The sequence below is a fragment of the Sceloporus occidentalis genome, unplaced genomic scaffold (genome assembly GCF_023333645.1).
Source record: "Sceloporus occidentalis isolate IW3139 unplaced genomic scaffold, rSceOcc1.0.p SCAF_5, whole genome shotgun sequence".
Taxonomy (NCBI): Eukaryota; Metazoa; Chordata; class Lepidosauria; order Squamata; family Phrynosomatidae; genus Sceloporus; species Sceloporus occidentalis.
This window is the reverse complement of record NW_028316985.1, coordinates 55273463-55289003: the sequence shown is the minus strand read 5'-3', so window position 1 is coordinate 55289003 and position 15541 is coordinate 55273463. Positions and strand designations below refer to the sequence as shown.

The 15541-nt window shown below is 40.8% G+C and overlaps 1 protein-coding gene across 4 annotated transcripts in view; it reads left to right on the top strand.

Annotated features, from left to right (window-relative positions):
• LGR5 (leucine rich repeat containing G protein-coupled receptor 5) overlaps positions 1–15541 on the top strand; it is a 90298-nt gene that overhangs the window by 59400 nt on the left and 15357 nt on the right. For all 4 annotated transcript variants that reach the window (XM_089524108.1, XM_089524107.1, XM_089524106.1 and 1 more), the window contains exons 7-11: positions 740–808; positions 6495–6566; positions 11487–11558; positions 11669–11737; positions 12872–12943. In XM_089524108.1, the coding sequence (XP_089380234.1) occupies positions 740–808; positions 6495–6566; positions 11487–11558; positions 11669–11737; positions 12872–12943 (354 nt within the window). The remainder of the gene's footprint in view (positions 1–739; positions 809–6494; positions 6567–11486; positions 11559–11668; positions 11738–12871; positions 12944–15541) is intronic.

The window sequence follows — 15541 nt, the reverse complement described above, 5'->3', positions numbered from 1 at the left end:
TGGAGATAGTTTAACTAAACAGTGCATAATAATAAATACTGTATTTTCTGGTGTATAAGACTACTTTTTAACCCAGGAAAATCTTCTCAAAAGTCGAGGGTCGTCTTATACGCTGGGTGTCATATTATAGGGCAGGTGCTGAAACTTCCAAGCCGGACTGGAGAATCTGCAGTCACTGCATATGGTGGGGGGAGCTCAAAAACGACTGCAGCTGCATCCCCGCCATATGTGGCGATCGTATGAAAGCAGCTACCGCTCTGATAGTCTTGGAGACAGAGAGCACTGGGCAGGCAGGCAGAGCTGACCAATCCAAGCAGGCTTTGTATACAACAAGGTTTCCTGCTAAGGACCTGCATGTCATAAGCATTTGAATTTAAATTATCATATTGAAATCAAATCTGATTTTTTTTTTAATTTTTATTTGGTGTGCATTGGAAGAGGGGTAGTCTTATATGGTGAGTACATCCCAAACTCTATATTTTAACTGGAAAAGTTGGGGGTCGTCTTATATGCCCAGTCGTCTTATACGCCGGAAAATACGGTAATGAAAAAAGATATTACTGCAAATATCCATAAATAATTTGAGCTTCTAAAGCTATATAAAAATAGATATAAATCATAATATACAGGACAGGTAATATATGTCATTATCAGAACAATGTGAACTATTCACTTGTCAGACTAGCATTCCATTTAGTAATACACAGTTTAATTTACTGTGATTTTTATTTTCATCCAGAGATTTAAATTACAACAATCTCAATGAATTCCCCACTTCTGTGAGAGCACTCAGAAACTTGAAAGAACTGTAAGTACTGAATTAAGGGTTTCTAAGAACCCTGTGTTTTACTTTACTTCAACAATGATGACAGCATCAGTATAACATGTGCAGTCTATGTATTTTGGGAATACCAGAGAGAGAGAGCAAGAACTAAGCACATTTCTAAGAGTGCTCTAAACCTATTTCTTTATTGAGGCCCGGAAGTATGAAATGAAAATGTAATATCTACCTAATATCACCCTGGAATATAAGAAATATATGTGTTGCCAGTGGTAGCCAATAACTTCCATATAAGGAGTGCAGTACATTTGCTTTTGGTTTTATACAAAGTAAAGATATTCCTTGTTGACAAGGTTGTCAAGTCATGTCTGACCATAGAGGGTGGTGCTCATCTCCATTACTAAGCCAAAGAGCCAGTATTGTCAAAGACTACTCTGTGGTCATGTGGCCAGCATAACTGCATAGAACACTGTTTACCTTCCCACCAAAGTGATACCTATTTATCTACTTGCATTTGCATGCTTTCAAACTGCTAGGTTGGCAGAAGCTGAGACTAGTGATAGGAGCTCACCCAATCATGCAGCACCCAGGCTTCAAACTACCAACTTGCAGATCTTGCAATCAACAGAGTCAGCATCTTAACCACTTAAAGGACTTATCTAAGGTGTTGAACCATATTCCACAAAAAAGTTTAGTGCCTTGTACTACTTCTTTAAAATCTGATATCAAAACCAAAGTAGATTCATTGCTCCCATGACATGGAAGTCACTGGCTGCCATTGAACCTTGCAAATTGGTAGCACTAGTTTTAGACATTATCAGTGAGAGAGTGCAGTTTATTGCACAGGCCCCTGGAACAGGCTTGACGTGTTACAAAAGGAGGCATGATGGGAATGGAAGGAAGCATAGGATGCAGTTTATCGCATAGGAGAACGCTGCCAGTGACAGCAGAAGTTCCCATCGCATTCTGGAGGCATCCCAGAGGAGGCGATTTTCAGGAATGCTTCTAAAAAGTTCCTGAAAATCACCTCCTGGGGGGAACGCATCCGGAACGCAATGGGAAGTTCCAGCGGTGGTGGCATTGTTCTCCTGTGTGGTAAACTGTGTCCTATGCCACCTTCTGTTCCCATCACACCACCTTTTGTAACGTGCCAGGCTAGGGGCCTGTGCGATAAAGCCCTGTATAAGGTGTGAAGACTGCATTGTAATAGAGAGCGTGCTGGCTGAGGGTTACTTAGAGTATTCTGGCTCCAAATTCCCCCTGAATTCACCCTTCACTTTGCTGGTTTTTCAGCTCTCTTCCCCAGCAACAACAGTTGGCTACCTTCCCACATGGTCCCTGTTTGTTACCTGACACTACTGCTGAAGTCACAACATGTTACTGTTGCAGGACATGCCATTCTGATCTTAGAACAACTTGCACCTGCAGCAGCAATATCAGGCAACTAATAGGGACTGTGAATGAAAAGGCAGTTGCTGTTGTAGCTGAAAAACTGCTGCTAATGGTGAGTTCTTTAAATGCAAGTTAGGGGAAAGAAGCCCCACATCGGGTGTGGGAATCATGAAGACAGTACAGATCTGATTCAGGATTCTGGCCCTGCATCATGTAAGCAGAATCCAGTGACCCTAGAGGGAACTCATCCATTTAGACAAGGGCAAGGATTAATACCTTTGATGCAGTCAGGGTCTATGCTGGTTTACTAATACTGAATGCATAGCTGGTGGCTTTGAATTGGTACAGAAGTGTGTTCATCTTGCTTTCGTGATACCTTTGCCTCTGATTTATGCTGGCTTCAATAGTTGCTGAAGATATTTATTGCATTTTATTGGCTGCATCCAGATTTGGCTAAATGCAGCTGGGCTGGCAGAAACAGACTTCGCCACCCACTTTTCCTCATGTTAGTTTCTCCAGCACCAGCATCAAATTGGTAGACAGAGGATTGAAAGATTCTGTCTCCTCAAGTAGATTAAGAGGAAGGGTCTGTAAACAGGAGAGGTAAGAGAAATCTATGACTGCCAGCCCAGTTGCAGATCAGTAAATCTTGATCCAGTTCACCTATTTTTACTTGTAGGATACTCTGTGATCAAGGCTAAAAAAATGACTCCACAATATAAGTTAAAATTAAAATGTAAAAATCATTTAAATAGAGCTTCACAGGATAGGTTGGTGCTGGGATGTTTATATATGCAGCAAATACATATATAAATCCAAAAAGGTGTCCTCTATAGAGTTCATTGAGGAATAAGGTGAGCATTCTGTACTTTGGGAATGAATGTAAATTCTTGATTGTACCTGCTGTGAATGTAGATTATTTTTATTTATTGTTTTACTTATACAATATAAATATTTGGGGTCCAGAAAAGACTCGCCAAGGTGATTTGTAATTTAAATAAAATTTTAGTGTCAGTAAATCAACTGATTTTTCACTCCTGAAAATGGAAAGATTTTTTTTTTAAAAAAATGTCTATGTTATAATGTTATTCAGCCAGAACATTATAATTAATTGTATTATTCCAATGAGCTGTCTGCACTTTTAACCTTGAAACATCATCTATCATTTGGCACTATATCACACAATCTATAGTGATAATGGAAAATATTTTGCTGTTTTTACTGGAAATTTTTAAAAAAGGATTGACAAATTTTGTGGTTTGGCAAGAATTCTTGAATCTCCATTTCATAATATGACTGTGTGAACTTCACTAAAAAACAGAACTATAATTTCCAAAATTCTAGGAATTAATAACAAGATGAAATGTGATATATACGCACCCCATTCTTTGTGAAAACAACTTGGAACAATCCAGGGAAGCTATAAGAAGATTACAGTTCCATCTAAATCTATTTCAAATGGCTTTCAGGAATTGGGATGGCACCAAACCATCTTTGGGTATCTAGACTGATGATCTTCATTGGTAGAGAAATATGGGATAAGGTTGATGTCTTGTTGATTCTCCTGGCTATGTCAGAAGCATTCACCCCTGTTGACTACACAGTCCTGCTGAAGCAACTCTGGCTTGGGAGCTGGAGTGCACTGTTACAAGTGATTCCTCTACAACTTGCAAAGTTGCTAAAAGAAAACTAGAGGTTTTTTTTGTTTGGTTCTGTGGCACTCCACGTCTGGTCCCATATTGTTCAACATAAATATGAGTGGTATGCCCACAGGCCATAAAAATAAAGGAACTCAATATGAGCCCATTTTCAATACCTAAGGGGCTGTACAGACAGCCTGTAAGGGGCGACTGTATGCTGCCTCTAGAAGTGCTGGGTTGGGGACACAGCAACTGGATGCCATGCCCCCAACTCAGTGCAAAAAGAGCCCACAAATGATGGAAAGGGCATCATAGCCACCGCAGCATGGCTTTTAGATACCCTTTTGGTGCTGCATCATCTAGATGCTGCGCCAGGGCCGCGCCATGAAGCCGCACCATCTAGAAGGGCATGCGGCATTGTAGCATGAAGGGGCAGAGCAACAGCATCCAGCATGTGGAAGCTGGACCATGACTCCACCTACAGGCAGCACAAAGTGCCGGTCTGTATTGCCTCTTAGGGGCTGTACAAACAGCCCATTCAGGGGTGGCTCTGTGCCGCCCCTGGAAGTGTTGGGTTGAGGACACGGCAGCTGCATGCCATGCCCCCAATCCAGTGCAAATAGAAGCCATGAAATGTGGTTCCTATTTGCTCCCTAGAAGGGCACCATAAGTACCATGGCATAGCCTTATAATGCCCCTCGTGCATAGCGCTATTTGGACACTGTGCACGAAGGACGTCATCAGGGTGCATGCCATCTGAATGAGTGCATGCCAAGATGGCACCCGGCAATAGACTAGGATTTCTAAGTGTGTAAACACTGAGCCCTTATCTAGCCCTAGTTTGCATACTGGCCAGCATAAAGTGCCGGTCTCTACACCCCCTTAGTCTGCTCCCTCAGTATAAAACATTTAACAGTCCTTTTCTTCGGCAACTTTCCTCACCTTCTTAAACACTTGAAACACACAATCTGGAGGCTATTATGATACATATATGGGATTTCAGACAAATGGACAGGATAAAATGTTGAACATTTTCTCACATTAAACAACAACCAATCTTCTCTGTACATTCAAAACTGGCATAGTATGGAGACAACGAAAGCATCTATGGTAATTTATTCACATTCCAGTGGTGGTCAGATAAGTAGTATGCTGCCAACTGGGAAACCTGTTCCTCAAAAAAATATCTTCTTGTATCCATTCCCCTACCACCATCATTCTGAAGAAGATGCTGATAAAACATTGTGAAAATTTCTGGGGATTCAGTATGAAGTTTTGATGACTGCATGAATGTTCAGTCTTGTATCTTGCCTTTCATTGTTCTGAATTTTCCTCTAGAGTCTAGAGCAGTTAGAAAGTAACTAGTTATAATTAATTAGTTTCATGAAATTAATGTATTTTGGTAATAAATAAAGCATGACTAATTTACATGATGACTGTAACTTGGCAAATGTTTTAGAGGTTAATGGTGCTTTTATAGTTACCTTGTGTATGTTACCTCATCCTTTATGTGTGTACTATACAAAGTGCCAGCAGCTTGAAGTATTCTGTTTTGTTTTGCTTTGTTATAAAATGTAACTATAAGTAACCAAATCTGATAATTTTAAATATTTCATATGGAAGTGTTACCTTTGTAACAGCAATTGTAACAATAATTAATTGAATAAGGGCACTGACACTATTAATGACTTTTTAAAGGGAATTTTTGAAAGTCTGATCTAGAAAGACTATATTCTTTTGAAGCAGTTTTCTGAGACTACTATGGTATGGTTACTAATAACTTTTGATAATTTTGCTGAGGCAGTGCATCAGTGAACCATCCAATGCTTCAGTCTGACTCTGGGAACCTTTGTTCATACCTGATTGAACAAATGAACATTTCCCACACAAATCATTACTTTTCCTGTTGAACACTTTGTTGCTGCCTTTGTCTTTAACAATAGATTATTACTCATGTGAATAAAATGCTGTAATTAATTTGGAGACAATTTGCTTCCTCCTTAAATGGCAGTGATTACATTGTCTAGCTTGTTCATTTAAAAATACTTTCATAATGAAACTGTGAAAGACTAAAACGTACAGGATACGATTTTATGTATATTCGCATTCATTAGCACCCTAATCAAAAACACATTGAAAGCCCTCTTGAATTTAATTGAGACTTCATCTAATAAGAGGCATCAGAAAATAGGCTTAGTTTACTTATGTGGGGACATATCCAATTGAATTCAGTGGGGTCCAATTTGAATTAAACATGTATGGAATCAGGCTGAGAATCTCATTGACCAAAAAATCGTCATCATCATCATCCATCAGAAAATATGCATCAGATTGGGCATACCAGGTAATTTACCAGAGTAGCATCACAAAACATTTAATTTTATTGCTTATTAGGGGCATGGGTACTTATGCAGACATTTAAGAATTTAAACATCTGGAGAAAATGGGCACTTTGATTACCTAGTTAGAAAAATGTCCCATCTGTCCATTCATATAAGTCCATCCTTGTATTTGTTACCATAATTACAAAGAACAAAGATCTCCATTGTTGCATCTGCCAGCATTCTGCTGTACAGACTTTGTCCCAAGTAACTGTGCCTTAGTATCCCCCTAAAACAAAAACAAAAACAATTCTGATCTTGCTAGAATGTGTGTCATACTTTCTGTTGTTTCCTTTCTAGGGCATTTCATAACAATAATATAAGGTCAATACCAGAACAGGCATTTGTGGGCAATCCATCTCTTGTAGCAATGTAAGTACTTAACTTTTCATAGAAAATATGAAATTCATTTCTCCCTCCCCCCCTCCCTCCCTTCCCCCCTCCCTTCCCCCCCCCTCTCTCTCTCTCTCTCTCTCTCTCTCTCTCTCTCTATATATATATATATATATATATATATATATATCACTGTTGTGTTTTGAATACTATATAAATAGCCTTTATCTCTCGGACTTCATGAAATTCCACCCACCTTTTACATACATGAATAGATATTCAGTATTCTGATCTAGAAAATGCCTACATACCATGTTAATTTTTTCAGCCTTTTCCTCTCTACTTACAGTCCATATCCTACTCTACCTTACAATTCTACTAAGCTCAAACACCTGTATCCCCTCCTGCCATTTCTTCCTCTGACTTCTGCACACACACACACAAACCCATCATTATCATCATCATCATCATCATCTTGATTTTCTCCAAAATTGGACTCTAAGGAGCTCACAGTTTAAAAGAACAGTACAAAAAATGAACATTAAAATAGATTTAAACTATTTACAATATTAAAACAATTCTTACCTCAAATTTAAAGCATTAAATTCAATTAAATCATTAAAAGCTCATAAAATAGTTCAGTTAAACCAGACAGCACCCTCACCTTATTCGTTTAAAATGCTCTGTTATAAAAGCCTGTTGTTGTCGTGTGCCTTCAAGTCATTTCCAATTTATGGTGACCCTAAGACAAAACTATCATGGGGTTTTCTTGGCAAGATTTGTTCAGAGGAGGTTTTCCAATGACTTCCCCTGAGGCCGAGAGCTTGTGAGTTGCCCAAGGTCATCCAGTAGGTCTCATGGCTCAGAGGGTATTCAAACCCTGGTTTCCAGAGTTGTAGTCCAACACTCAAATCACTAGGTTTTAGCCTGCTGATGGAAAAACAGCAAGGAGGGAGCCCATTCCCTGACCTCCCTGGGAAGGGAATTAAAGACTAGGGGCAGCCACCAAGAAGGTCCTGTCTTGTGTCCCTACAAACCAATCTTGCAATCATGGGTGGGACTGCAAGAACAGCCTTTCCTGAATATTTAAGAGCCCAGGCCAGCTCATACAGGGAGATACAGTCTGCCAGATTGTACTTGAGCCATATGGGGCTTTATAGGCTATAGCCAGCACTTTGAATTGTGCCTGGAAACAAACTGGCAGCCTGATGTAAAGAAACTACAGTCAGGAAATGATAACAGTCATAAAACTGAAATACCAGTTCTCTTTGAACTGCCATAGAATAGTACATCTTTACACTGGTAAGCCTTTATTCCTATTTTATGAACCTGGAACCAAACTATCTTGGCAAGTTTTTTCTTCATCCTCCCTCCTGCCTCTCCCACTGTACATCTCCACCAGTGTTTCATTTCCCCACTGCTTAGTCACCCACCTATTCAGTTTGGGAATGCATGGAATAGGGTAGAATCATTCTACCATGGAGACTGATATCCCCACATGGACTTCCAGTGAGGGAAGTATTCTCTCAGGTGTTTTCCTGACCATCAGGTCAATTACTCCAAATTATTTAAGCAATTTTTATTAAATTTTGATGTTATTGCTTTATTACTTTGTTTTATTACATTTTGTGGCTATTAACACTGCAATATAGTGTTATAAATCCTGTTCAGGATTTATGAAATGAAAAGCATTACAAAAATGTCTTAGGACCTTATCAAACGTGGGGGGGGGTTTGCAGCTGAGATCCGCAGTCAGTCCTGTTCTAGCAATGCAAAGCGTGATGTTTTTCCACACCAGATCCAGAGTCACTCCTCTCTAGCAATGCGGATTGAGGTTAAAACATCATGTTTTTCCACACCTGGTTGCCTTTCTGTTGTCCTTCCGAAGTGAGGGGCAAGTGAAGTCAGTTCGATTCCAAGCAAGTCACGTGATGCGGACTCAAGCAAGGGGGAGTGAGTGCACATTGTATTACCACACCAGAGGGTTCAACGATTCGCATCGCTCCCTCCTCCTCCCTCCTTTCCCGCGGGTGACAGGGACCCTGGGAAGGAAGGGACTGGGAGGGCTGCCTTCTCGGTCCCTTCATCCCCAGGGATGCCCATCATCCCCAGGAAGGAAGGGACTGGGGGCTGCCTCATCGGTCCCTTCATCCCCAGGGATGCCCATCATCCCCGGGAAGGAAGGGACTGGGGGGGCTGCCTCCTCGGTCCCTTCTTTCCTGGAGATGATGGGTCCCTCTCTTCCCGGGGATGATGGGCATCCCTGGGGATGAAGGGACCAAGGAGGCAGCCCCCCCAAGTCCCTTCCTTCCCAGGGATGATGGGCATCCCCAGGAAGGAAGGGATCGAGGAGGCAGCCCCTCCAGTCCCTTCCTTCCTGGGGATGACAGGCACCTGCGGGAAGGAAGGGACGGAGGAGGCTACCTCCTCCTCCCGGGGCATTTGCAGTGGCGTACCAGAGCAGTAGCAAAGCTGCATTCCAGACCAGACCAATCCGCAGTGCAATCGAAGGGAGCCTGGAAGCGAATTTTTTCCCCGTTTTTACCAAAATCAGGGGTCACTTTAGAATCACTGCTGAAGCACCTCGCAATTAGCTCCCATAGAAATCAATGGTGTCTGAAAACAGTGACTTTACAAGGTGAAACTGCATTGCTGGAAGTGCAGTGACTTCGGAAGTGACCCTGAACTGACCCAGAAAACCATCCCAAAGCTCCGTGTGATATACTCCTCTATCAATAAAATAAGAGCTCGTGAATGTCTTCTTTTTAAAAAAAGAAAAACAATTTTGTTCTGTGTTTTAAAAGGAACTCATTGCTGTTGCCCACTGCAGTGGTGAAAAAGGAACTTGATGTGTTGATTCTTACGTTATTTGTTGTTTTTATTTCTGTTATTTTCTTTTTAAGAAAGTTTCCTTAGGATTAATGTGACACATGGGAAATTCCTGTCAAAATGCCTTTTTAAATAACTTTTGAACATAACTAGAAACTATTACTCATTGAACCAATAAAGTAAATTTACCCCATTTTGATGCATAGTCTTGTCTTAGCCTTGTTACAAAAAAACAACTACAGTCAGTTCTTGGTATAAGTGGACTTGCCATCCACAGATTTAAGCATCTGCCAGTGGCAAACCAATGTTGTTTCTAATGATGGCACAGCCACGCAGCTGTGCCACCATTAGATACAACAGGGCTTCTTACCTGCCTCCCCCCAAGGCTCAGAAGGCCACAGAAGCCACTCCTGGCCGGAACCAAAAAGCCAATAGGAGCCATCAATCACCCAGGGAGGAGAACCAGGTGATTGATGGCAACCTCCAACCAGTAGCTTACAAGAATGTGGAAGAGGTTGGTGCGGAGACAGCCCAGCAGGCTTGGAATACAAGTAGAGAGTGTTCATTCATTCTAACTTCAGCATCCTTCATATATTGCACCTCCATCCTAAAAATAAATTTGAGATCCAATTAGCTTTTTGTGTTCCTGGCAGGAGCAACTTCTCTGGCCTTTTGAGCTCTTGGGGAAGGCATGTAAGTAGCCCTGTTGTTCCTAATGGAAAAATGGGATGAGTATCTGCAGATTTTAGTATCTGTGGGGTAGGCTTGGAATGGATCCCCAGTGGATACTGAGGGCCAACTGTAGTTATGGATAATGGTGTTACTTGTAACTAGTTCCAAGATGTGAATATATCAGTATTCACTTTCCATATACCCCCCCAATATTGCATACTCTCTGGCCTTTTAGTACCATGCCAGTTGTTGAAGACCAGTTTCAGTATTACAGCTCAAATGGAGATGACTAGGGAGTTATCACACGCACTTCTGTCTCTGTTGGGGAAGTCTTGTGGGGAAGTCTCCGTTCTGGGCACAGGCAGGGGACACCTGTGGCCAAGTGAAAATGGATTTTATTGCATGGAAACTGTACTCAAGGTGTCCCTCAACCCTAAACCATCTCTGGCTTCAAAGGTAGGTTTTGAGGGGCATCTTCAGGCATTGCAATAGTGGAGTGAGCATTAATGTTAATTAATGTCATAATCATTACAGTGTTGTAAGTCCAGCTTGTTGTTATTTGCCTCCAAATCGTTTCTGGCTTATGGAAACCCTAAGTCCATACTCACAGGTTTTTCTTGGCAAGATTTGTTCAGAGGAGGTTTGCAATGGCCTTCCCCTGAAGCTGAAAGAGTGTGACTTGCCCAAGGTCCCAGTGGGTTTCATGACCAAGCTGGGATTTGAACCCTGGTCTCCAGAGTCATAGTTCAACACTCAAACCATTATGCCATACTGGCTCTCACACTGGTTGTAAGTCCAGCTTACAACATAAATACTGAACAGGATTCAAACTTTAGTTGATAAACATTAATATATCATTAATATAATGGAGCCCTGGTGGCGCAGTGGTTAAATGCCTGTACTGCAGCCATTCACTCGAAACCACAAGGTTGCGAGTTCAAGACCAGCAAAAGGGCCCAAGCTTGACTCAGGCTTGCATCCTTCCGAGGTCGCTAAAATGAGTACCCAGATTGTTGGGGGCAAATTAGCTTAATTGCTAATTAGCTTACTTGCTGTTCACCACTATGATCTTTGGAATAGCGGTATATAAATAAAACAAATTATTATTATTATTATTATTAATATATCTCACTTCTTAACAAGAACAATAATCAAGGTTGATTTAAATATGACATTTGAAAGACTGGCACAAGGAACCTCTTACCCTATGCATTGGTTCATGAGGTATCTAAGTTTTATAATTGATCATTATTAATGTATAATGGTGAATAATAGTAATAATTGTTGTAACACTGAGAAGAAATTCATGAAGTATGGAGAAAACCTGTGACACATTAAAAGAAATACCTCTGGAGGAGCAGATTGCAGGCAAGGACATCAAAGCTTTGATGTGAGCCTCCAGTTTATTATATAAATATTTGAAGGTATAACTCTTGAAATTTATTATTTTCTTCACAGCCATTTTTATGACAACCCTATTCAGATTGTGGGGAAGTCTGCCTTTCAGCACTTACCTGAGCTTAAAACCTTGTACGTATTTACATCTTTAAAAGTACTTTACTTTCAAACAACTCCTACACTCCTTTCAAAAAAGAGAAGGGAAGAACTACCCACTAATTATGTTGTGTTTGCAACTTTAGGACATTAAATGGTGCTTCACAGATAACAGAGTTTCCTGATCTGACTGGGACAACAAGTCTGGAAAGCCTGTAAGTATCAGGAATATAGTTTATATTACCTCCAGAACAGATGGTATTATTTATAACAGATGCTGAATTGCTTTAAAATAACTTTTGAGCTGTTCTTCAGCTATCTGTTTGCAACTGAGTCTACAACTTAGTAAAAATGTATGGATTTGAGCTACCTTGAAGCTATTGAACCTGTGGTTCATATATTTACTATGCCAGAAATCTTGGCATTTTGTGTAGGGAAAACAAATAAGTGAGGAACTCCCCCTGCTTATATCATGTGCTTAGATTCAAAGGTTTAAGACTCCTAATAGAAACTTACACAAAAGTATGATTTTCCCAACACTACATGCTTGTTCAGAGGACGAATTATGCAAATGGACTATTTTTCTCACATTGGTGAGAATATTGGTGCATGATTGGTGCATGATACAGGGAAGAGAGAGGGTACATGCATGCTATTCCACACATTGAAGATAGCCAGCTTAATAACATATGAAACCAGAACTATGGTGGCGAACCTATGGCACACATGCCATAGAGGGCACTCAAAGCCCTCTCTGGGGGCATGCAGCAGAGGCCAGGAGGAGTGAGGGAGAAGGAGAGTGAAGGCCTTTCCAGGATGGGTGGAGTGCAGGAAAGAAGTGCTCTGGTGTTGATCCTCCACCACTTTCCAGGACAGATAGCAGCCTAGTTCAGCAAGCAGGTCTCCATCCAGGAAAGGGTCTGGGGGGGGGGGGGGGTAGCTCAGGGTGACCAGACTTGGTCCTCCTCCTTTTCAACACCTGTCGTACATTTCAACCTTATGTCCAGGAAGGATTTCCCTATTTTGAGCAGGGCTGAGAAGCATGGATTTAACGTTTATATGAGTGGCTTTTTGTTTTGTTTTTAGCTTTTACTTGATCAGGTCCTCCATTTTTCCTTGCATGTTTTTCCCTGGAAGTCCTGCCTCCGGAAGTCCCCCCCCTCCCCCCGGCACCAGTTGATATTCAGTGCAGGAATACCACTAAGTTTGGGCACTCAGTTTCTAAAAGGCTCGCCATCACTGAACTAGACCAACTGTCACTGAATAGGAATGGGTCTCAGTTTAATAAATTCATGAATGAGATTGTTAATTAATGAGCCCTCACTGTGTGTAATTTTGTATCTAAATAGGACTCTTACAGGAGCTCAGATTACATCTCTTCCTGAAACAGTCTGTAATCAACTTCCCAACCTCCAAGTACTGTAAGTATAAAGATGAACTTACACTAAAGTGTACAGAATTGCCATAGACAACATTATTAGGAATATATTGTAGAGAGACAAAAGCAGAAGGAAAATGTTGCAGACACTACATTTATGTATGACGCAACATATTACATGGAGTATTCTTAAGTATAGTTCTACTATTAGTTGTCATGGTTCTGTAATCATATTTTAGTATTATTGATTATATACATGCCTACTTTCTGAACATGTGACTTGCCCTTTTTATTTGTTCAGGGGCAATTTCTGTGATTTATTTATTTAGGACAATTTCTATGATTTATGTTGTGAGTTATATTATAAAACGTGCCATTTCGATTGAGTTACTTCGTTGAATTCGAGGGTGTTGAAAAAAAACAAGCTAATGGCAAAACTGTAAAATAGCTGTTACATAAGACTACTTTACCTCTAGTACTAGAGCTGTATAAAAACAATTCCAGGGGCGAGATTAGTCACTACCACCAGGAGGGCCTTTTCCACCTCGGCCCACACCCTCTGGAACTCGCTGCCCGTCGAGCTCCGCTCGGCTACCTCCCTGGCCCAATTTAAGAAGGGGTTGAAAACACTCTTTTTTGAGCAGGCCTACCCCTGACCCCTCCCTCCTCCCCCCTCCGCCAGCATTGGTGAGCTGGCATGAGTTTTTTAGTGTTTTTAATGGAATGTTTTAATTGTATATTGTTTTTACTTTTGTATGTATTTATATTTTGTTGGAAACCGCCTTGATATTTGAAAGGCGGTATATAAATAAAACTTTATTATTATTATTATTATTAAAACTGATATACAATACAGTTGCCCCTCCGTTTTTGCTAGGGATCCGTTTTGGATCCTCCCCTGCAAAAATGAAAATTGCCAATACTAAAGCCCTATTGGCTTGAATGGTGGTACACACCTCATTTTGTGCCCCTTCGTTTGCCACCCACAAATGGGCAAGGGACACGGACTCCTAAGTCAGAGAAAACTGAGGGGTGAGTGTATTAACATTGTCCAGAATCCTATAATAGCTACTTAACTAAGTATACTAAGTAACCTCTCTTAGTACAATCCTCCCAAGCCTGCCAGAAACATCATTCACCCACACTCCAATGGACAGCAGAATGGATATCCTTTTTCCCATGCAGCTGAGGCCTGGTAAAGTAAATTGTGGGGGCAGGGAGGAGTTACAGTCATGTCAATAGCATCACGATCATGATTAAGTAGCAACATAAATACAAAAGTTACCTAGATTTACTCATCTATAACAGTTTCATATTCACAATTGCTACTGAGTTATGATTTTGACACTATTGCCATGATCATAACTCACCCTCCAATCTACTTTACCAGGCATCAGCTGGGTGAGAAAAGGAAGCCCATTCTGCCAGCACCTTGAGCATGGGTGAATGGCATTTCCATCAGGTTTGGGAGGGTCAGGCCAGGAAAAGTTATTTAACTGGGCATACTTACCTAAATAGCTGATACAGGATTTCAAACATTGTCCATGAAAAAGTGGGATGAACTATACTCAGAAGACTTGCAAAAACAGGTAAGGCTTTAACATGTCTCTAAAGATAAACATTGTCGGGGCATATCTGATACCTGAATGACTGTGGAGTGGATCTCAGGTGCATGGGGTGCCACTAAGGAGACTTCTTCAGAATACCCCAAAGACTAAACAACTCATAGAGGAAAAGGTCTCTCAGATAACCACATTCCAAGTTCTCGGGGGTTTTATGGATTTGAGCAAACTTCTTATTTTTACAGATTTTTAAAAAACATCAGCAGTGTCTGGACACCATGCCTAATAGGCTGAAGAAGCCCTTTTTCTATTCCTTCTCTCTAAACCGACCCAAGCTCAAAAATCTTCTCAATGGAATAAAAACAACATAGAGAGAAAATGAAGACATAGCACATTAAGGCTGTAACAAGGTTATTTTCCCTCTTCCTGTGTAATTCAGTAAAAAGTAAGAAAAGAGAGGGTATGTTCAAAGGGTACCCTCTCTCTTTCTACTTATTACAGAATCTTAACATTACACTGGAAGAGGGGAAATAATCTTGTTACAGCCTTAATGTGCCATGCCTTCATTTTCTCTCATTGCCATTTTTCTTCAGTTGGAATTTTGAACAGTAATCCTAGGACGTGTGGCAAACCTCTTTTCTTATAATAATTAACCAATATGTTACTGTAGCTTGCAAGAATGCAGCAGTGTTAGTTTAATTACTGTTGAAAGTAATTACTCTGTCTCTTTCTTTGTGAATGGGCCAAAAGTGCTTTCCTTTAAAAATTACATCATGGTGAATATATCTGGTATTAGTTTGCCTAGGCAATATTTTAATAGCACTTATTGTAACACACTGTCACAGCACCCAAGTGGCTTTATGGGCATTTGGGGGGAAATTAAATACAAATTTGTTGGAGTAACGCATATTTGCCTTTGGGCTGTTGAAAGCAGAAGCAATAAGTGGAGCAGCTCTTCCTACAAAGCATAGCCTACCATCCAACCAAACTGGAGTGGGACCTTTATAAGGTCAGGGTGGTGGCTTTCTCTCCCCTAGACCTTGACAGCTGTATTGCTGACAGGTAAGGACTATCATAGT